Source organism: Ovis canadensis, chromosome 8 (genome assembly GCF_042477335.2).
Source record: "Ovis canadensis isolate MfBH-ARS-UI-01 breed Bighorn chromosome 8, ARS-UI_OviCan_v2, whole genome shotgun sequence".
NCBI lineage: Eukaryota > Metazoa > Chordata > Mammalia > Artiodactyla > Bovidae > Ovis > Ovis canadensis.
Genome location: NC_091252.1, coordinates 88,095,514 through 88,118,083, shown reverse-complemented (window position 1 = coordinate 88,118,083; position 22,570 = coordinate 88,095,514). Strand labels below are relative to the sequence as shown.

Genomic DNA, 22,570 nt, shown 5'->3' with positions numbered 1-22,570 from the left:
TGGTTTTTCCTCTGCCTCCCACTTTGTGCAAGTGTTAATGAGTTAAAGGTTAGCTGCCCTCTATTTACACAGTCACTAATCTTTGTCATGGCAACTTTGCTCTTCTTAACTAATCTCAAGCCTCCTCTCTGGAAGGCTTTTCCCCATTATGCTCAGCAGGCAGCACCATCATGGGTCTGTCTCTCTTCTTTGTGCATGCTGTGCTAAGTCGCTCAGTTGTGTCCGACTCTTTGCGACCCCATGGACCGTAGCCCGCCAGGCTCCTCTATCCATGGGATTCTCCAGGCAAGAATACTGGAATGGGTCGCCGTTTCCTCCTTCAGGGGATCTTCCCCACCCAGGGATTGAACCCATGTCTCTTACATCTCCTTTATTGGCAGGTGGGTTCTTTACCACCAGCACCACCTGAGAAGCCTTATATTACCCTAAAACACTGGATGCGCCCATTCCTTTATTTACACATTTCCTCTTTGTTCTCTCCCGGTATTTTGAAGGCTATTCAAGACTAAAAGTGCTCTTCAAAAGTAGATTCCAAAGAATACAAGGAGATCAATGAGGCAACCCTATTTATAGAGCACCTAATACCCCCAGAACAAGACACTGGATTCCTGTATGGGAAAACTGGAAGACCAGATACATGAGAAGACAGAAAGCCATACATACACATACTCACAGCCACAGAGATGCAAGCACATGAGCCCAAGTCCCAGCCACCTCGTGATGGTTGGTGCTTGGAAATCACTGCACTGTCCCCAGCACCACGCTAGACACTGAGATCATGGGAACAGCTGGCTAACTCAACTTCTAAAGGAGAAAGCTGCCTGTCAATTGAAATTCAAATTTCCTAAGGAATATGAAGGGATTGAAAGATTATAAATTAGCTCTTTAGCTTTTACATACACAAGTCTCAACGAAGTGAAGGTGTCTTCCCAGATATCATGATCTAGCATTAGCAATATAAAACAGTAACTGAAAAATATTTCTAGCATAACTCATTGAGCAGTTTTCCTTTCCTTCCACCACCACCTCCCACACATCTTTGATTTTAAACATCATTATTTATATTAAAAATATGAAACACAAAATGGCATGCTCAAATTTCTAATTTTTTTAAGAAAATGTGTTGTAAAATAGTTTCTTTGCAAAGAAAAATAAGAATAGTAAAAAATTAATTAGAAGAGAAATCACTCCACTCCCACAGTTGCCAGAATGGAAACAGCCAGGGGTGGGTGATGGACAAGGACATCATGGCGGGTGGGAAGGTGGGTGCCCTGGGCCCAAGGTACCTACCCCCTTTCATCATGCCCACTTCATAGCACTTGCGTAGCCGACAGGCCTGACAGCTCTTCCTTCTGTTTTTATCAATTGTGCACTGGTTGGTGGCCGGACACATGTAGTCATTATGTCCTATGAAAAGCAAGAGGACAGAATTAGTATTATTTCAGGAAATTTAGCTGGTCTGAATCTATAGGGAATCTACAGGGAAGCTGTCTAGAGGAGGTTTTCCATCATCATTTACTTGACTTTCCCATCTTGCTACCTCAACCCACTGTCCTTTTTGTGTCCTTCTTGAAGTGTTAAAACAAAACAAAACAAAACAAACCTCTCCTACACTGAATTTCCGCCTCTCCCACTTGCTTTGAGAGTTCTTTGTGAAAATTCACTTTGGTTCACATAGCCTATATTTGGGGGCATAATGTTTTATATATATTCATAAAGTTAAGCTTTCTTAGTAGATAAACAACAGTTTGTTTGGGTGGTTTTTTTGACTCAGGCCACTTATCAAAATTGTTGTCCCAATAAAGTCGTTAGAACTTCAGACAGAGTTTCTAAATGCTCTTTGTTAAAATATAATTTAAAGATTCTTTAAACAGCTCTCCAAATGCAGCACAGAACATCTAAATTTAAGTCAGGGATGGTAGACTGGGGCAGTGGCCAAGTTCATCCTTTAATAAATTTGTCCATCACTTACTAGCTGAAGGACACTGAACAGGTTAGTTAACATCCCTAAATCACACTTCCCCACTCTAATCTAGAAAACACAACGGCACCCACTATATAACATCATATACATTATAACGTAAGATACATACTATGAGAACACATGTCATAGTTAATTTTTAGCCCAATGCCCTGGGTCTGGCAAACACTGAATGTATATTTAGTTGTTGTTGCTGCTGTTATTTCACTCTAAATCCTTTCTTTTCTCTCTTGTTTACTGAATCTCTCTCACTCAAAGGCTCCTTTCTCATTGACTTTTATCACATCAGGCAGGTCTGTCCCACAAAAATGTTCCCCTTAACCCACAACACTGGCCAGCTTTAATCAGATATCCTGCCCCTCCTTCTAAGCTCAGCTCCTCACAGATGTCTACACCAGAGGTCTTTTGCTCCACAAATGTAGCTTCCTAGAAACCATCCATGTGGCTGAGTTCAACAGCCACTTTCAGCCCACTTCATGCTTGACCCATCAGAAGCATTTGACAGCTCCTCCTTCCTCTTAAAATATGCGCTCCCCTCGGCTTTTGTAACACAAAATGCTCCCAGCACTCTTTACCTCCCAGGCTGGGGCTTCAGACTTAAAGTCTGAAGACTTAAAGTCTGACTCACAGACTTAAACTGCCACTCCAGTCCTCTTCTCTGAGTTTTGGGGAAAGATATCCAACTGGCCACATGAAGTTTCTGCTCTAAGATTTGGAAGTCACCTCCATTCTTCTACCCATCAAAAGAAGTCTGGTTGATAATGTGCAGAATATTAAATTTTACAAATCAAAAAGTATCATTAGCATAGTTTTATAAAGAAGCCCTTTTATGTAAGTCTAAATTCTTTTACCTCTTTGGAAAACAACCTGAATTTAGACTAAAAAGATGATATGTACAGTTTTAAAATGTTTTCCATTCACAAAAAAGGTAAGTGTATATGTGAACTTCTAATTCAGATTCTCTGTTTTAAGTTTCTATTTTCTCATTTACTAAGGGTAAGCCAGAACATGTAGTGAAACTACAGACCTCTTTGTCCTTTATTTAATTTAAGGGTCAGTCCAATTAGAGTAGGGTGGAGTGGGGAATCGACAAGAGAAACTGGTCTCATAAAACTTGATTCTCTGCCTTTAGATATACATTATAAAAGCCATTGTATAAACAAGTTTCAGATTAAATTAACATGTGCATTCCTCTATTGCATAATACGAAACAACAAACTAGTCAACAGAGTTGAAGTTTCTTAACTTCAGTAAGACCACACACTGTCTCAAATACCCACGCACAGTTATTATCTTTAGAATCTTCCCTATTAACAGGGACAAATTGAAGAAATAATAGATCTAGAAATAAAATTTACCTGGGCAGATGTAAACTCTAAGTAAAAGTTTAAAATATTAAAACTCTAATATTCGTCTGACACATCAAAGAAACTCTTAGTGTTTCATCTCCTATGATGTTTGTGCAGGACATGTTGACTTATTTTAACTCTTAAAAATAAGTTTATATTAACCCTCAGAAGAAAACAGTCAACAATCATCTGAATAAAAAAATTACTTTGATTCAGTTTCTCTCCCCAAAGCCAGATGTTTTGCAAGCCAGAAGATGGGAGAACTGAATTGGGTTAGAAGTCACTTGGTTAAATCTTATGTTTGGATTGGCCAGCCATCATAGATGCGTATCTTTATAAAGCCAAATGAAGTTCTTGAACTAACATGTTTAATAGACAAAACATGCTGGATGTGTACAATCAAATTCATCCCTTAACAAGAATTACAATAGAGGTACAATAGAATCATGGTTGTAATGCCAACCTTTTGTGACAAAGCTGGGTTTTCTCCTGCCTAAACTACATTAAAATTTAGACTTGACAAATTGGCAACAAGAAACAATTAATAAGTATGACTTTGAGCTATACATTTAAAACAAAATTTTCTTAACCAAACACCATTAACCACTATTTGTCAGTCTTCAACTTACATCAGAAAATAGAAAAACAAAAATGTTTGTTCCCTAATGAGTATAATTTGGTCAAGGTGTGTTCTTAAAGCAACTTATTTAAGTTGCTTCAAGAAGAAACTTCTGTTTAAAGGTTATTATTCGAGCCTGTGAAAATAATGCAAGAGAAAAATCTTACAGAAACCAAGTTCATTTAATACTCACACCAACTATATTGATGAAACATACAGTGTCTTTGCTGAAGAGACTGAAGAACTCTGTGTACCTATGACCAAATCAACCCAAAAGTTCCTCTTGCACAGAATGTGAAGTGCAAGAGGACAAATACATGAAGTGAGCTGCAGGATTTAAGTCATAACCAGAAAACTTTAAATTACATATCAACTCTTATTTTATGATTTTTTTTTAAATAAATGAGCTCAATAAGATATACACAGTACTCTGGGGCAGGGGGGAAATGATTAAAATCAAGAAGACTCTGATGAGGTCAAGCAAAAACTCAAGTATGGAAAGTAGTGAAAGGTAAGAAATAAGCACTTAACATTTTTTATCTCACATATGAGCATTTAGCCAATTATTCATATTTTTAAGGCATGAAAATGAATTCTCAAATTAAAGGTAATCTCCAGTCTTTAAGCAACCACAAATCCAAAAAAGGCCCAAATATAGCTAATCCTATTTAGAAGCCTCAATGGAAGGTTCCAACAAAATAGTATTTCATTTTCAAAGTCCTGTTCTTTTATACCTGATTAATCCATAAATTTAGCTAACATCTATAAAGCTTAGTTAGCTTTAGAGTCTTTTCATTAAAGGCTTTCACTGGCTATTTGCATAAAATTAACTAGCATTTATTAAAATCTGAAGTATCCAAGAGCCATACACAAATTAAGGTGCCAAATAAGATGGCAAAATCAGTGTTTCTTTCTCCTTCTAAGAATCAACATGCACTTATACAGTTTCAAATTTGATAGGAATCACATAATGTTATACATGCATGGCCCAAAGGAAGCCTCTAACTTTTCATTTTATCAGATGGTATTTTTCTTGAGGTGTTCAGGTACAGAAAACATGTGAAAATACAGTTTTGAGATTTAGCACTGGGAAAATAAGAGTTTGACCATGAATTTTCAAAGCACTGAATATAAACAAGCAACCACTTCGACCTGAGAGGGGGCCTCCAGGTACTGCCCCTCCTCGGTTTGTTCATTTCACACTCATGCACGAGATCGCCTAACGAAACAGTCTGCTGCTGCCAAGTCACTTCAGTCGTGTCCAACTCTGTGCGATTCCATAGACGGCAGCCCACCAGGCTCCCCTATCCCTGGGATTCTCCAGGCAAGAACACTGGAGTGGGTTGCCATTTCCTTCTCCAATGCATGAAAGTGAAAAGTGAAAGTGAAGTCACTCAGTCGTGTCTGACTCTTCACGACCCCATGGACTGCAGCCTACCAGGCTCCTCCAACCATGGGATTTTCCGGGCAAGAGTACTGGAGTGGGGTGCCATTGCCTTCTCCGGATGAAACAGCCTAGTGACTAAGAAAACTGACCCATTTGGGTGCTGACTGGGCTCCCCTGATGGCTCAGACAGTAAAGAATGCGCCTGCAATGCAGGAGACTAGTACTATGACGCACCAGGCACTGTGTTATACATGGATTAGTTCATTTAATTCTCCAGCAACTCTATGAGGAAGGGATTATATTCATCTCCCTTTTACAGAAGCAAAACTATGATAAACGTTATAAAGTCTGTTCAAAACCACACAGCAAGCAAGCAGCACAGACGGGTTTCGAAGCAAAGTATTCCTTATTCCAGAGATTGAACTCATGCATATGTGGAGAGCTCAACATTCCCAAAGGGCAAGATCTTCACTGGGGAACTGTATATCTACTTTCCAGAGGCAATAATGATCGGATTCTCTGCAATTGGTGGAGCTCTTCATGTTCTCCTTCTCAGGAAGCGCATGCATGAGAAAGTGAAAAGTGAGGAATTAACAGAACCAATGTTATTGTCTTCTATTTAACATATCTGCAAGAAAAATACTGTGCAAGGCCAAACCAATGTTGAATTCTTTTGGCAATAACATTTGACTTAGATGACTCGGATGAAATGAATGGTCCAACTCTCTTGGACATGAGTGTACAGAGGAAGAGAAATCTAACCATCCCTTACACGCCAAGGAAAATACTGACTTCCTGTATTATCCCCATCTACTCCAACCCTGACTCAGGACTGAAGCTTGATCTCTGCTTAGCAGTCTCCCACACACTCATTTACTGTGACCAAAGGAAAGAAGTGTTATAAGAGTTGCTGGGTAGCACTGAAGAATCAGTCCAAACATTGATGTTGTAAGGATCTACCAGCAAAGGGAAAAAGAAGACTGGCAGGGAATCTGTTGTCAAAATGCGAGTTCAAAAGAGTTTTCATGAAAACGGGGGTGTATGATTTTCATTAAAAAATGTAGAATTTAAAACTATTCAAAGTTATACCAAGGGAAAAAAATCATCCCAAAATATGATGATCTAATCATCTCTGAGTAGTAAAGTAGACAAAGCAGAGAGAAGTGCGAAGAGGTTTTAAAAAGCTTTGCAAATTCTTAGGGCTAAAGAAGAGGAGAAAGAAGTCAAAGATACTCGTGGTTTGTGCCAGGGTGTCTTGAAATCCATTCTAACCATGAATTAGAAAGAGGATCTGATTTTGGAGGCAGGTGGGAAAAAGAGGTATAGAACAATTTTAAACACACTATATTTATGATTTCAGTAGCATACCAATAAACAACTACCAAGCAAGCTATTATAAATGCAGTACTGAAGCTTGGGAGGCAAGTCAAAAGGAAGCTGGAAGTTATGTGATCCACAAATTCTACTTTCAGGTATGTGCCCAAAAGAAATAACAGCAGACTCAAAGAGATATTTGTACACCCATGTTCACAGAAGCATGATTCACTACAATCGATGAGCAGAAACAATCCAGAAGTCCATTAATAGACAAATGGATAAACAAAATGTGGTATACGCAGCAATCCTCCCACCATTCGCAGACGGTAAGTTCCAAGAACCCCAGCGGGTGCCTGAACCACAGATAGTATATACACCATGCTTTTTTTTTTTTAACATATATTCAAATCTATGATAAAATTTAATTTATAAATTAGGCCCAGTAAGAGAATATCCAAATTGCTAGCACCTATACCCTTGCTCTTTGGTACCATTATTAGGTTTAACAAGAGTTACTCGAATACAAGTACCATAGTACCTCGTCAACCTGATATACCAGATGACTACTGAGTGACTAGCAGTGGGATACACTAGATAAAGGGAAGATTCACATCACTGAGCAGGACAAGGCTGGACAGCAAAAGAGTTCACCTCATTACTCATAACTATATACCACTTAAAAACTTATGAATTATTTCTGGAACTTTCTGTTTAATATTTCCAGACCAAGGTTAACCACAGAGGTATCTGAAACCAAGGAAAGTAAAACTGCAGATAAGGAGGGACTACTATTCAAGCTTAAAAAGGAAGACTTTTTAAATTTTTATTTTATATTGGAATATAGTTGATTTACAGTGTTGTGTTAGTTTGTGGTATATAGCAAAGTTATGTGATTCTATTCCTTTTCAGATTCTTTTTCCATTTTACAGAGAATTAAGTAGAGTTCCCTGTGCTATACAGCAGGTCCCTGCTGATTATCAATTTTATATATAGTAGTATATATATGTTAATCCCAACCTCATAATCTATCCCTGCCTCCCACCTTTCCCCTTTACTAACCATAAATAAGTCTATAAGTTTGTTTCCATTTTGTAAGTACATTCATCTGTATCATTTTTTTTAAGATTCTGTATATAAACAGTATCATATGTTTGTCTTCCTCTATCTGACTTCCTTCACTTAGTATGATAATCCCTAGGTCCATCTATGTTGCTGCAAATGGCATTATTTCTTTTCATTTTATGGCCAAGCCATAGTTCATTGTTTATATGTACTACGTCTTTTTTACCCCAATCATCTGTTGGACATTTAGGTTGCTCCCATGTCCTCGCTATTGTAAACAGTGCTGCAATGAAAAGGGGAGTGTATGTCTCTTTTATGATTTTCTCTGGATATATGCCCAGGATTGGGATTGCTAGATCATATTGCAACTCTATTTCTAGTTTTTTAAGAAACCTCCATATTGTTTTCCATAGCAGCTGCACAAATTTGCATTTCCACCAACAATGTAGGAGGGTTTCTTTTTCTCCACACCCTCTCCAGCATTTATTGTTTGCAGACTTTTGATGATGGCCATTCTGACAGGTGTCAAGTGATACCTCATTATAGTTTTGATTTGCATTTCTATAATTAACAGTGTTGAGCATCTTTCCGTGTACTTTTGGCCATCTGTATGTTTTCTATGGATAAAAGTCTATTTAGATCTCCTGCCCATTGTTTTTTGTTTTTGTTTTTTTTTTTGGCTTGGGTTTTTTGCTCTTTCTGATATTGAGCTGCATGAACTGTTTGTGTTTTCTGGAAATTAGTCCCTTGTCAGTTGTATCATTTGCATATATTTTCTCCCATGCTATGTTGTTGTCTTTCCATTTTGTTTATGTTTTCCCTTGTTGTACAAAAGCTTTTAAGTTTAACTAGGTCCAATTGTTTGTTTTTATTTTATATTTTTATTTTCATTACTCTAGGAGGTAGATCCAAAAGGTATTGCTGCAATTTACATCAAAGACTTCTGCCTATATTTTCCTCTAAGAGTTTTATATAGTATCTGGCCTTATATTTAGATCTTTAATTCATTTTGAGTTTATTTTTGTGTACAGTGTTAGAGAATGTTCTAATTCTTTTACACATGTCTGTCCAGTTTTTCCAGCACCACTTATTGAAGAGATTGTCTTTTCTCCATTGTATATTCCTGCCTCCTTTGTTGTAGACTAATTACCCATAGGTATGTGGGTTTGTTTCTAGGTTTTCTAACCTATTCTATTGATCTATAAGCCTGTCATTATGCCAGTACCATAATGTTTTTCTTACTGTAGTTTTATAGTTTAGTCAGGGAGCCTGATTCCTCCAACTCTGCTTTTTTTTTTTTTCTCAAGATTACTTTGGCTATCCTGGCACTTTTGTGTTTCCATACAAATTTTAATATTTTTTTATTGTACATCTGAAAAAAAAAAGCTATTGGTAATTTGACAGTGATTATATTGAATCTGCACATTGCCTTAAGTAGTATAGCCATTTTGACAATATTGATTCTTCCAAAGCAAGAACATGGCATATCTTTCCATCTGTTGTGTTATCTTCAATTTCTTTCATTAGGCTCTTATAGTTTTCAGAGTACAGGCCTTTTGTCTCCTTATGCAGATTTATTCCTAGGTATTTTAATTTTTTTGATACAATGGTAAATGGAACTGTTTCCTTAATTTCTCTTTTTGATCTTTGTTAGTGTACAGAAATTCAACATATTTCTGTGTATCAATTGTGTATCCTGCATTAATGAGCTCTAGTAGTTTGCTGCTAGCATCTTTAGGATTTTCAGTGTATAGTATCATGTCATCTGCAAACAATGACAATTTTACTTCTTCTTTTCCAGTTTTGATCCCTTTTATTTTTCTTCTCTGACTGCAGTATTATTTATAATAGCCAAGATATGGATAGAAGCTAAGGGCCCATTAATGGATGAATGTATAAAGAAGAGGTGATGTATATATACAATGGAATATTACTCAGCCATAAAAAAGATGAAATCTTGCCATTTGTGATAACATGTATGGACCTTGAGGGTATTGTGCTGAGTGAAATAATTCAGACAGAAGTACAAATATCATATGACCTCACCCATATGTGGAGTATATATCCATCCATTAATCAATTAAGCCAAACTAAACAAAAACAAGCACATAAATATAGAGAATAGAGTAGTGGTTACCAGCAGGGAAGTGGGGAAGGGAGAAGGCAAAATGGGTATAAGGAGTCAACAGTCTGGTAGCAGATGGAAACTAAACTTCTGGTGATGACAACATGCAGTGCCTATAGAAGCTGAAATGTAGGATTGTACACATGCAACTTATATCATGTTGTAGACCAACAAGATAAATAAATAAATGAGAAGTCGGAGGTGTAAAGAGCATCTACATGAGGCAAGCAGGGTAGGAAAGGAATCAGAGTTGTGTGTTTTCAGTTGGACTATTCAGATTTCCTTCCACATGACTGGGGGCAGGACTAGTAGAACCAGCTGTGCTCCCCATGAACCAGGCACTGTGCTAAATGACTTCAGCCCTTTATCTCATCTGAGCATCATAACTGGGGATGTAGGTAAGGCAATTCTCATGTAATAGAAGCAGAAGTTGAGACTCCAAAACACTGGATTACTTACTGAAAGTCACTCAGCTGGTAGCAGGAGGAACCCTGGCTGAAATTCAGGTCTGTGTCATTCACAAATCCTGGTTTCCCAAGTAACACCATAATAGGGTTGGTGAAATGGAAAAAACGCAAGAACTACTGAATCAGAATGCCTAAATATTGTTACAATTGACACTGTAATAAAAATATAACTATCTAATGTAATCACTGTATTACTATTATGCCGTTGGGAGGGCGTCTTAGAAGCAGCAATGAAATTGAATAAAATCTGTCATTCCTAATATTTCCACAGATAAAGCTATGCGAGCTTAATCACATGAAATACATTCATTGACAAGTTATAACACATAACAAAAAAAATATTTTTGGAAAACCTTTCAGCACACTCCAGCATAAAATAAAGAGAGAAAGAGGAAGTAGAAAGTCAAGTGTTGAGGAAGTAAATAAAAAATTTACATTATGTGAAAAAACAACTGAAGTATTGTGTTTGGAACTAAAGCTTGACTCAGATATTAAAGGGAATATTTAGTGATTTACAGCCAATGCAATGAGCCAAACAAAATGGAATAGAATTTGGCTGTCTCAGCGAACACATTCCTAAAAATCCAGTGAGGATATTCAATGTGCCATGATTTGAAAAATTTCACAAACATATCTCTATGTAATGGCATGCAAATAAAAACAGTATGCCTTCATATGCATCCCCAAATTATATTTTTATAGCTAATCAATTCTAGTATATCTTATCAGTGATAACAACCACCTGCAAACGGCATTTTACTTTTAATTTTTAATGAAAGCATTTTTAAATAAAAGCATTATTTATATCTCAGTCTAGCTTTAAAGGAAACAAATTTTAAAAGAATTCTAAGAAAGATAATTGTCCCACAAAGTTTCTTTTTCTAAATAAAGTAAGGGGAACTCTTCAATCTATGTGCCTTTGTCAGACCCCAACCTTCTAAAAATTTCTGCCAGGGTAGCAACACGACCCATCTCCTTGTCCAGCCTCGCATATGATGTACAAAACCACAACTGTTTTAAGCCCTTGGCACAGGATCAAACCAACAGCTGTAATAAAGAAAAACATAATGAAATCAATAACCACCAGTTCACTGTCATAGCCCAGAGACAATGAACCCCTTTCCAGAATGCCTCCTAGGGGTCAACACAAAAGCAAGTACTGTTCCACAGCCCAGAGAAGGACTTTCTGAAATTGTTTCTCCTGGAACAACTGACAAGTATCAAATGAAGAGAAGACCAGAGTGACAACTGAAGCAAAGAATTCCACGCGAGGCTGCCTTCAGCTCACCTCTCCTCTACTTTTCTCTCCTCAGCAAGCCACAGACCAAGCAATAAATTTAACCACCTGAAACTCACCAGGCTCTGTTCAACTGTTTCCAGAGAGTTCTTTAAGCTTTCTTCTTATTTGCATTCACTTAAAGTCCACACAGCGGTGGCCAAAAGCAGTAGAAACAATTTTAAACTGTTCTTTTCTCAAGCTGAAGAGCAAGTAAAATAGGCAAGCAATCAGAGCAAGAGGGTGAATACTCAGAGACCCTGAGCAGAGCTGTGCTTCTGGTCCTGGATGTCTTGTTGTTGTTCAGTTGCTAAGCCGTGTCTGAATCTTTGCAACCCCATGAACTGCAGCACACCAGGCTTCCTTGTCATTAACTAACTCCAGGAGCTTTCGAAACTCATGTCCATTGAGTCAAGTGATGCTATCCAATCATCTCATCCTCTGTCGCCCCCTTCTCCACTTGCCCTCCATCTTTCCCAGCATCAGGGATGTCTAGAACCGCGAAAAAGTGCATTTTCCTACCCTCCTGTCCTGGATCATTGTGGTGCTCTAAGGAGAGAAAGGAAACACTGTTTACTAAGATCTGGTGGGGTGTGGAATAGGAACGTCCTTCAAGCTGCCACATCTGAATGTTCCCTTGTAGACATCTGACCATCAAACTGCTAAATAAAGAGTTTCATCCAACTTTAGGAGGCCTCCAAAATGAATGCCCAGGGGGAAGTTCCTCTCGGGCATCCTGGCAAATGTAATCAAAGAAGAAGCAGAAGCTTCTGAATCCACGGTCAGAGGTCTCTTCTAGCATGCTTTCACAGATGAATTCAGTTACTTTTTAAAAAACTGAAGTCCAGTTCAAAAACATGGAATAAATCAAAAGACAATCTGTCGGACTTAGTCTTCTGTCTCAGCTTGAATAACAATTTCTCCTAACAAACAGAAATAAATGGACGTTGCTTTTCATCCATTGTGTTGCCAGTGAACTTTTGCAGGATGGCTATTGGATAAAACAAAACACAACCTACACATAAGGAGAATTGTTTTGTACTGAACTGTACTTACTTGCATGGTAAATTTAACCCAAAATAGCACAGATAATCAATCTCATGCTTTTTATGGTCCTCGTGATGGGGGATAGTTTCTTCACCATATGCTTTAGGAGCCCTGCAGCCTGACAAAGAGCTATGTGTACATTAGTTGCTCCATAAATGAATGAGTGGAAAGCAGAAGTGGTATTAAAAGCCTGGGCATCCAGATAGTTAAAGTCTACTTGGTCATACTGCCCCGGAGGGAGCATTCTCTTAGACAAATCACCTCATTGTCAAGTTTTCTCATTTCTCAGGGGTCCATATGCTGTCCATGCCCCATTGTGGCTGATGAGAATGAGAGAGCCTGGAAAAATAAAGAATCTCCTTTCCCTCTGCTCTCCAGAACTAGCCTCAGAAAGGAAACTGCATAGCTGTAGGGTATGAACAAGCTCTCTGATGTCCTGGCCTCATATCCTCATCTGTGTGAGGAAAGGGCCCAATGTGTTGATCATGGGGGCCCATTCTAGTACTAAACTTTTTATTCTCTTTTGTCACTTTAATGAGGTATACATTTCCTTGTCTAGCCTTCCCTGATGGTAAAGAATCTGCCTGCAATGCGGGAGGCCTGGGTTTGATCCCTGGGTTGGGAAGATCCCCTGGAGAAGGAAATGGCAATCCACTGCAGTATTCTTGCCTGGGAAATCCCATGGATAGAGGAGCCTGGGAGACTATAGTTACAAAGAACTGGACACAACTGAGAAAGTAACACTTCTTCTTCTTCTACATTTCCTTGTCACCTAGCTTCTTGAGGTTCGAGATTGAAGATTCTTTTTACAGATTCCAAGAGTTGACATCCACTGGTGGTCATGGAACTAAATGGAAGGAATATTAGCACATTTAGGGAATGTCAGTGTTAGGAGCACAGAACTCCTACTTGAGTCTCAGGCACTATGCTACCCTGGGTGAACCTGGCAACCCCTCTGGATCATCTGATACCTTCCCTCATGGTTTCTGTGAGGCCCAGAAAGATAATAGATGCAAACGCTTGATCAATCATAAAACTCTGCGCCAATGGAAGGCACTACTATGGACTAATATACAGCCATTCAAATAAAATGAAACTAGTACATACTAAGGAGAAGGCAATGGCAACCCACTGCAGTACTCTCGCCTGGAAAATCCCATGGACAGAGGAGCCTGATGGGCTGCAGTCCATGGGGTCGCAAAAAGTCAGACACGACGAAGCAACTTCACTTTCACTTTTCACTTTCATGCCTCGGAGAAGGCAATGGCGACCCACTCCAGTGTTCTTGCCTGGAGAATCCCAGGGACGGGGGAGCCTGGTGGGCTGCCGTCTATGGGGTCACACAGAGTCGGACACTACTGAAGCGACTTAGCAGCAGCAGCAGCAGCAGTACATACTAATGTGGACAAATCTCCAATATACCTTATGCAGTGAGAAAAACTAGGCGCCAAATAATGTGAAGAGTAGAACACCATTTCTGTCAACAAGGGGCTTCCCAGGTGGTACAGTGGTTAAGAATCTGCCTGTCAATGCAAGAGGTGCAAAAGATAAGGGTTCAATTCCTGGGTCAGGAAGATCCCCTGGAGAAAGAAATGGCAACCCACTCCAGTATTCTTGCCTGCGAAATCCCATGGAAAGAGGAGCCTGGTGGGCTACAGCCTGATGGGCTGCAGTCCATAGGGTCGCAAAGAGTCGGACACAACTGAGCACAGACATATGTTGCCAAAACACACATATGTGAGTAAGTGTATGTGTACACACATTTAGGTAATTTTTGGAAGAAGCTGTTAACACAGTGCTTACCTATTAAGAAAGGAAGTATGGATTCCGGAATGGGACCCAAGGAAGACCTTAACTTTTCATCATATACCATTTTGTACTGTGTAACATATAACTATGTGTATTTGTGTATTCACTGGGGTTTTTTTAAATAATCAATAAAGGAAAAATATTTTTTAAATATCTAACCACCATCAGCCTGGCGTCAACAATCTTCATTTCTTTTCTGGTTCTGCTACGATTTCCATCCAGTGGTTACTTCTCTCTACTCAGCAACTCATGCACCAAGCAATAAACTTAACCACCAGAACCTCACTAGACAAGAGAAAACATCGCATCTCTTTTATAAAGAATGCGGGAAAGGCTAATTGTGAGCTGTGTTTTGGTCTTTAGATGCTCCAGCAGATAATGAGTGATAAGTCGCTTCGGTCGTGTCTGACTCTGTGCGACCCCAGAGACGGCAGCCCACCAGGCTCCCCCGTCCCTGGGATTCTCCAGGCAAGAACACTGGAGTGGGTTGCCATTTCCTTCTCCAATGAGTAGCAGATGCCCAAACCACAGGCAGACGCTCCTGTTTCAAAGCCATCCTGAGTATCTGTCTCTTCTGCTCCTCCCTGGGTCTAGCACCCCTTGCTTTCTGCTGACACAAACCTTTATCCCAAAAGGGTTTTGGTTCCCTCCCCAGACTGAGTGTAGAGTTATCATTCACTTTTATCTCATGCCAGTAGGATATAAGTAGGCACAGAGGGTGGTCCTCCCTGGTGGCTCAGCAGTAAAGAATCTGCCTGCAATGCAGGAGACCTGGGTTTGATCCCTGGGTTGGGAGGATCCTCTGGAAAAGGGAACGGCAACCCAATCCAGTATTCTTGCCTGGGAAACCCCATGGACAGAAGAGCCTGGGGAGCTATAGTCCATGGGGTTGCAAAGAGTCATAACTAATCACACACACAGGCACACAGATACAGGATAGTAATACAGCTCCATTCTTCCCTGGCAAACAGGACTAACACCAGTCAACTTTGTACCTCGCTTTTCTTGCCTGTTAACCTAGTGGGAAAAGAAGCCAGTGATGGTCAGTGACGATCCTCACCTTCAGAACCCCCTTTAGAATCATTTCTTCTCTTGGGAGATGCAAAAGAATACAGTGGCTAATATAACACAATGAATTCTGCAGCCCCATAGCTGGGTTCAATACTGGTTTTGGTTTATACACCTCAGTTTCCTCATCTGTAAATGAGAGTAATTTTAGTGTTGATTTCCTAGACTTTTGTGGAGGATTAAATGGGATGATGAGTGTGTTGTGTGTGCTAAGTCGCTCAGTCCTGTCTGACTCTTTGGGACTCCTTGGCCTGTAGCCCACCAGGCTCGTCTGTCCATGGATTCTCCAAGCAAGAATACTGGAGTGGGTTGCCACTTCCTACTCCAGGGAGAGATGATGCATATGAAACCCTACAGAATTTGCCTGCAACACAGAAGACCCAGGTTCAACTCCTGGGTCGAGAAGATCCCCTGGAGTAGGAAATGGAAAGCTTGCCTGGAGAACTCCGTGGACAGAGGAGCGTGGTGGGCCACAGTCCATAGGCTTGCAAAGAGTTGGGCACTACTGAGCAACTAATACTTTGATATGAAACCCTAACATAAAGCCTAGTGCAGGGCAGGTACTCATTAAATATGAACCATCATTCTTATTAAAAACTCAGTCTCCAGTCCAGCAGAGCTCAACTTTGTAGGGACAGCATATAAATGACAATATCTTCAAACCAATTTGTAATAACCTATCATTTCCTGATAGTTAAAAAAAATCTCTTTTTTACCCTTAAGTAATTCTCTTCACATTATGTAGCGTGATAGGCTACATTTATGCAGTCAAGGGTAAATCATCCAGAATACTTCATCCACTTCATCCTATCCAAAAGTTCACTTCAGCCAGCATAAGGCCAACTGTCAGAGCTGGAAACTATTCTAAGGCTTGAAAAAGCAACTGGAAATGTAAGAGAAATAGCTATTTAGTCGAGCCTCTTAACAAAACACATTCAAATACCTTTTTAAACAACCAAGAATTATAGTTTAACTGTCCAAGAATGCAGAAAAGTCATAACATGTCTCTGAAAAGAACTAAACTCAAAAACAATTCACCTCTGGACTTGAAAGTGAACATGGCTGCCTCTTCTGTCCAAAAAGGTAAAAGACAAAAGTCATCAAGTTAGTAAGCCCCAAACTACTAAGCCAGTTGGTACTCTGATTCCTGATTCTCTGATTCCTGAATTAGCCTCATGGCTTACAAATGAAAACATAGAAGAAGGACTACATTTTATTTAACAGAAGATATTTCAAGAAGTGCCAGATCTAGTATAATCACGTTTTTTGAAATCTATTCTCTCTAACTGATTAACAATGGTGCCATTCCGAATTCCCATTTTGAAGCAGCAATTATTAATACAAAGGTTACTGTGGAGTTTTTTTCCTCCTTTAGTGCAAAATGGGGCTTCCCTAGTGGCTCAAGAGGTTAAAAAAAAAAAAATCTGCCTGGAATGTGGGAGACCCAGGTTCAATCCCTGGGTTGGAAAGATCCCCTGGAGAAGGAAATGACAACCCACTCTAGTGTTCTTGCCTGGGAAATCCCATGGACAGAGCAGCCTGGTGGGCTAAAGTCCAAGGGGTCACAAATAATCAGACACAACTGAGCGACTGAACACTTTGACTTTAGTGCAAAATGCCTGTTCAGTTTGGAGGCAGAACTCTTTGGGAATGTGCTCACAGAGGTTATATTCTTTGGTGTCACTCTCAGGACATAGCAAGATTTTAAATGGACCATTCCAATCCAACAGATCATAAAAGAAAGTTGATTCCAATAATTTACACATCCAACAAGTATAAATTTGAAAAGTGTTTGCCTCTAATTCCATACTAGGGCTTCGTTCTCCTGACGCTTCTGGATCCACTGCTTGGCAGGTACGAGGCAGAAAGCCCCGTGATGGCTGCACCTGGAAAGATTTTCTTAAAAGAATGCTATTGCACCCTGCTCATTGGCCTTTTTTATAACAGTTCACCCTACTTAATTGGTCACCAAAACAAAGCCGATGTTGAAGGAACAAGTTTCTACTAGTGGGAAATGAATCAACTCGACATCAATCTTTAAAACATTTTTTATTACACATGTAAAGATACTTATTAGAAAAATTAAAATACAGATTAGCAAAAGATTAAAATGTAGTCATACTTTTAGTGACTTAGAGATAGCCACTGCTAATATTTTGTAGTAAGTACTTCTAAAGTCTGTTAAGTACTTCTGTCCCTCTCTATATATGTGTGCATGTAAATATGTGTCTTTATGTATATACCTATGTGTATGTACATGAGAACATCCCTGGTGGCTCAGTTGGTAAAGAATCTGCCTGCAGTGCAGGAGATCTGGGTTTGATCCCTGGGTCGGGAAGATCCCTGGAAGGAAATGGCAAACCACAGCAGTACTCTTGCCTGGGAAATCCTATGGACAGAGAAGCCTGGTGAAGCCTGGTGGGCTACAGACCATAGGGTTGCACGAGTCAGACATGACTTAGCGACTAAGCCAGCCAGCCATGTGGATGGACATATGTATGTGAACACACACACAGCACGCACACAGACAAAAGGAAGTATTTACAAGAAAGCTCTGATGCCAAGACTTTATCCTGCCTTATATTCAGAAACAGTGACTCTCTAAGAAGCATTTAATGAGTCATGAATGGTCCACAGGGCCCTTAGCAGTACTTGTATTTCTAGGAAAATGGATCCAAAATCGGGGACTGTGACTCTGATGCATTCACTTGGTTCAGGAAGGAAATACAAAAGCAAGAAAAAGGAGCGGGGCACCTCAGTCCCAGGGCTGACCTAGCAGCCAGGCTGCTCCTCCTATCTTCACGTGGATTGCAAAGAGTCAGGAAGGAACAGAGCAAGGACAGGGGGCAGAGTTTGTTGTTTGTTTTTTAAAGCCCATTTCTAGGATCTAAATTTACATATTAATGTCATCTCATGTCTTTACATCAATTGCACCAACAGTACTAATCTTATACAATACTATAAAGTATTGTATGCAAAGAATGGAGCAGTGAGGAATTGAAATCCTTTGAATGCCCTGTCCAAAACTGATAAAAGGTGACCAAATCATTTTTTTTTTCTTCTCTGAGATCCAGTTTACTGTCACAATTTTAAAAATTAAAGGATGCATCTGAGAAGTGGTTCACATCATAGGGAAGTTTATGCCAAGGCTTTGAAGTGAAAGTCTTAAAAACACACTTTCATAAACATCTCTTTAAATTTAAACCAGGAAAAAACATAAAGAAATTTGTAAGCATAAAAATTACAGAATCTAAGTTAAGCCTTCTTAAATACATCTTAGCTTGTTTTCTTCTACATCAAATATCAAATGCATTTGCCTGTATAATAGCTACGTTATATATTTCTGCAGAGGAACATCTTCAGATTTTTATTAACATCACTCCCATGTCCAACTTTAAAAGCAAACTGTAATAGGACATTATCCTGGAAATGAGTAAAGTATTATCAACTTCTGAATACATGCCAGACTTACTAGTAATGCCAGCTGTACAGATATATACATGAGATATGTTTTTAAAACATGTTACAAATAATAAAAACCCATATGTATGAATGTGTGTGTATATATATACATATATATATAAATAACTGAATCAATCTTCTGTACACCTGAATCTAATATAACACTGTAAATCAACTAAATTTCAATAAAAGTTTAAAAAGTAAACTACAGATAAGCTTCAAAAAATTTTTAAAAATAAAAAACTCATACTCCCCTAAAACATTATAGAATGCTCTTTAGTATTAAATATGCAGAAGTGAGCCATGCAATCACAATGTAAATCATGAAGCCCTTACAATGAAGTAGAACTCAGCCTGATCCTCTGATGCAGAGGACCAATTTAAACACCAAAATGTTTTCAAGTTCACTCCAGTGCACAGAGCCCATGCGTTCCTCTCAGCTCAGAATCTTACCTTCTCAGATACCCCTTTGATTCTTTATACTGCTTTGAGGCATCCCCTGGCAGTGAGTTTAATGCTTCTGTGGTTTAGTGTGTATTATTATAATCTTTCCATTTTTGTACAAACTGCATTTCTCACAGGGTTAAAATAAAATGGTCATTCAAGAAATATCTGTTGCATAAAAAATCTTGTTCTAAGTATCTGAGCTCAAAGAGCTAGCCCTCTTGGGTGGAAAAGCTGTGAGAAACTTGATCAGGGAGGTCTTTTGGCTAAGAAAACATGCGCTCAGAAGAGTGCATTACGGCAAAGCAAGAATTGAGTCTGCTTTGAGAGACAACGCTTCTTAAAAGTCAGGTTGGGTGGCGAGAGAGGAGAGAATGGCTTGTACCAGATAACACAGGCGGAGGGAAAACAACTCCCACAAGGGGATGGTGAAGACATCCACCAAATTAACTTGATAAGAAAGAGGCCAATACAAGGAATTGCACATGATGAGGTCTGTCCAGAGAGCAGAGATGGGGCAGGTCTGCAGGCACTTGTGTAGCGGGAAGAGTGATCAACATGCTAGCAATCAGAAAAACAAAAGAGAGAGGAAAACCATCTCCAAGGTGACTACAATCAACCATCATGTCACTGGTTAGCAGTGGTGGTAAGTGCACTTTTACATAATTTTCAAATGAAATCTCTCATTAGGAATTCTGCTGTGTCAAAGGGACAAAACAATGATAAACTTTGATTATCTTCAGTTCAATCACTCAGTCGTTTCTGACTCTTTGCAACCCCATGGACTGCAGCATGCCAGGCTTCCCTGTCCATCACCAACTCTCAGAGCTTGCTCAAACTCAAGTGCATTGAGTCAGTGACGACAACGAATTGTAATTTATCTTCTCTGGTGTATAAGGAAAATATCGTGAAATTCATTAAGTGAATTTCAGTTCACTTAATGAAATGCGGTAAAGTGTATGCAGGATTCTTTTAAATCACTCTGCTTAAATTTGAATCACAAAAAGATGTATATTTATAAATGTAACCTAGCCACTCACTCCTAGGGGGGCAATTTAAGAATTTCTTTGCTCATTCACTCCACACTTTTTAATACATGATTTTCAAACTGCCAAATGAATCAGATAAATATGTTTGTTTGAATAAAATTTAAAGTCTACATCCTCTTTCTCAAAGAAAAGAGAGAGAACAGTGTCTATGGCAGAGAGAAATTATAATTTAATAACTAAGTTGTTTACTTCTTTGTCCCTTTATTTATTAACAACTGAAAAAAATGAACTCTCTTGTTATTGCAGCTAAAGAAAGATGAAAATGTGAAGAAAATAATAGAAATCCTTCCCCCACTATACTCTTTCTCAAGCAAAGTATTTCCTTTCTTTAAAAACATTAAATCTGCTCTAAAACTTACACATGAGCAGAGAATTAACATAATTGCAAGAAAAAGCTTTACAAAGTGGATGGCAGATCTATGAAATAGATTTTTCTTGAATGTTGTTATTTTTCAGTCAAAAAAGTCAGGCAAGCAGGTTATCATATAACTTGTATACACAGTTCTGAAATGGCAAAGTATAATATAGAGATCAGAAATGAGCAGACTATACATCTCAAAGTATACTTTTCTCTGAATGAGCATGAGAGAATCAGGCCATTCTCTCTGAAAGGACCTGAAAGGAAATAGCATTTTAAAGATGTCAACAGCAACTTTCTGTGAAGGAGAGGGAAATTCAGGCAGCATTAGGCCATGAGCCACCATCAGTAGGAATTGCAACAGCAGACGTAGCACATAATTTTGAGGGCTGGTTAATGCCCTTTGAAAACGTATCTATTAACGGCTATCTATAATTTTAGTGTGAAATCATTGCCGCTCATAAACAAGGCTTTCTAATGGAATTGATGATAAGCTTAATCACTATATATGGGCATAAAGTCTACTCCTTTAATGGAAACAGTCAATGCCATGACCAGGACAGAACCATTTAGTAGGGAAATTGGAAATTTAATTTCAATCAGATGAACAAAAAGATGAAAAAGAATGCTTAAAGTGGTAGCATAAAAAACACCAGCGATTAAAAACATTTGGAACCTTCGCTTACCTTTCAAAGGCATTTGTTGCCATGGTTTTTAAAGACCTCTGAAAGCTTCAGCTGTGTCCACAAGAGCTGCCAAGAAATAGGGGTTCTATACTGATTTTATTTGTCAAATGCATTTTGTCTTAATTATCTCCACGATAAAGATTTCTTGGCCGAAGGATATTAAAAAAAAAAAATCCAGTGTTATTTCACAGGTAGAAAGACTATGATTTTGCTTCTCTGAGCCAGTCTTCAAACGCACACATGCACTTGTGCACGTACCTCTAAATTTCATACTGTAGCATTTAAGAGTAACTAGCACTTAAAACTGGTAATAGGGATGGCATTCTTATTGAAGGAGGTTTTTAGGTTTTAAATTTTAGGGCTGTGCCTTCCTTTTTCTCTGTTCAGAACAAGAAGCCAAGCATCTGGCAAATTTATCAATAGCTGGAGGTAAGACTTCTAGAAAGTTTCACTATAAATGCTTTCATTTGAAAATTACATGATAGCTCATATGTATACACACTAAAACTCTTTGGCCTTTTGGCCCCAATAGTTTTAATTCTCTTGCAAAATTTGCACTTTTCTGGGTTAAAAAAAAAAAAGATGTCTATGGACTCCCACAGTATTCATAATGTGGGGGGAAACTTGCTTTTTATTTGAACATCATAAAAATGCTTATATTTGTTCCTGCTGCTTACTATTTTTATAGCTAATGTTTTGGTACCAGCATGTTCTCAAACTGGAAGATCCTGGAGAGCAGCATTTGGTCCTATTGGGCTAATTTGTGATTTTCCTACTTAGAAGGGCCCTGAACATAAACTTTTAATAATGAGAGTGCTTCTTATAAGGTTTTGGTAAGATCCAGGAACTCATATTATCCTGAGAATCAAGAAGGTGTTTCTGGAGTTGCTTCTTCATTATTAGTGGACAACCGTGAGGAAGTATTTAAAACATTCATGTCATCAAATTCCTTTAAAATTTATTGAGGAAATCAATTCCAAATCCCACCAGAAGAGATGACTACTTCTGTCTCTGTAGCTGCTGGATAATTCTATCCGGATATCCAATTATCATGTCAAATTCAG

At 38.8% G+C, this 22,570-nt stretch overlaps 1 protein-coding gene across 2 annotated transcripts in view; it reads right to left on the bottom strand.

Annotated features, from left to right (window-relative positions):
- Nucleotides 1–22,570, bottom strand: part of ESR1 (estrogen receptor 1) — a 401,644-nt gene that overhangs the window by 210,838 nt on the left and 168,236 nt on the right. For both annotated transcript variants that reach the window (XM_069598740.1, XM_069598739.1), the window contains exon 4: nucleotides 1,291–1,407. In XM_069598740.1, the coding sequence (XP_069454841.1) occupies nucleotides 1,291–1,407 (117 nt within the window). The remainder of the gene's footprint in view (nucleotides 1–1,290; nucleotides 1,408–22,570) is intronic.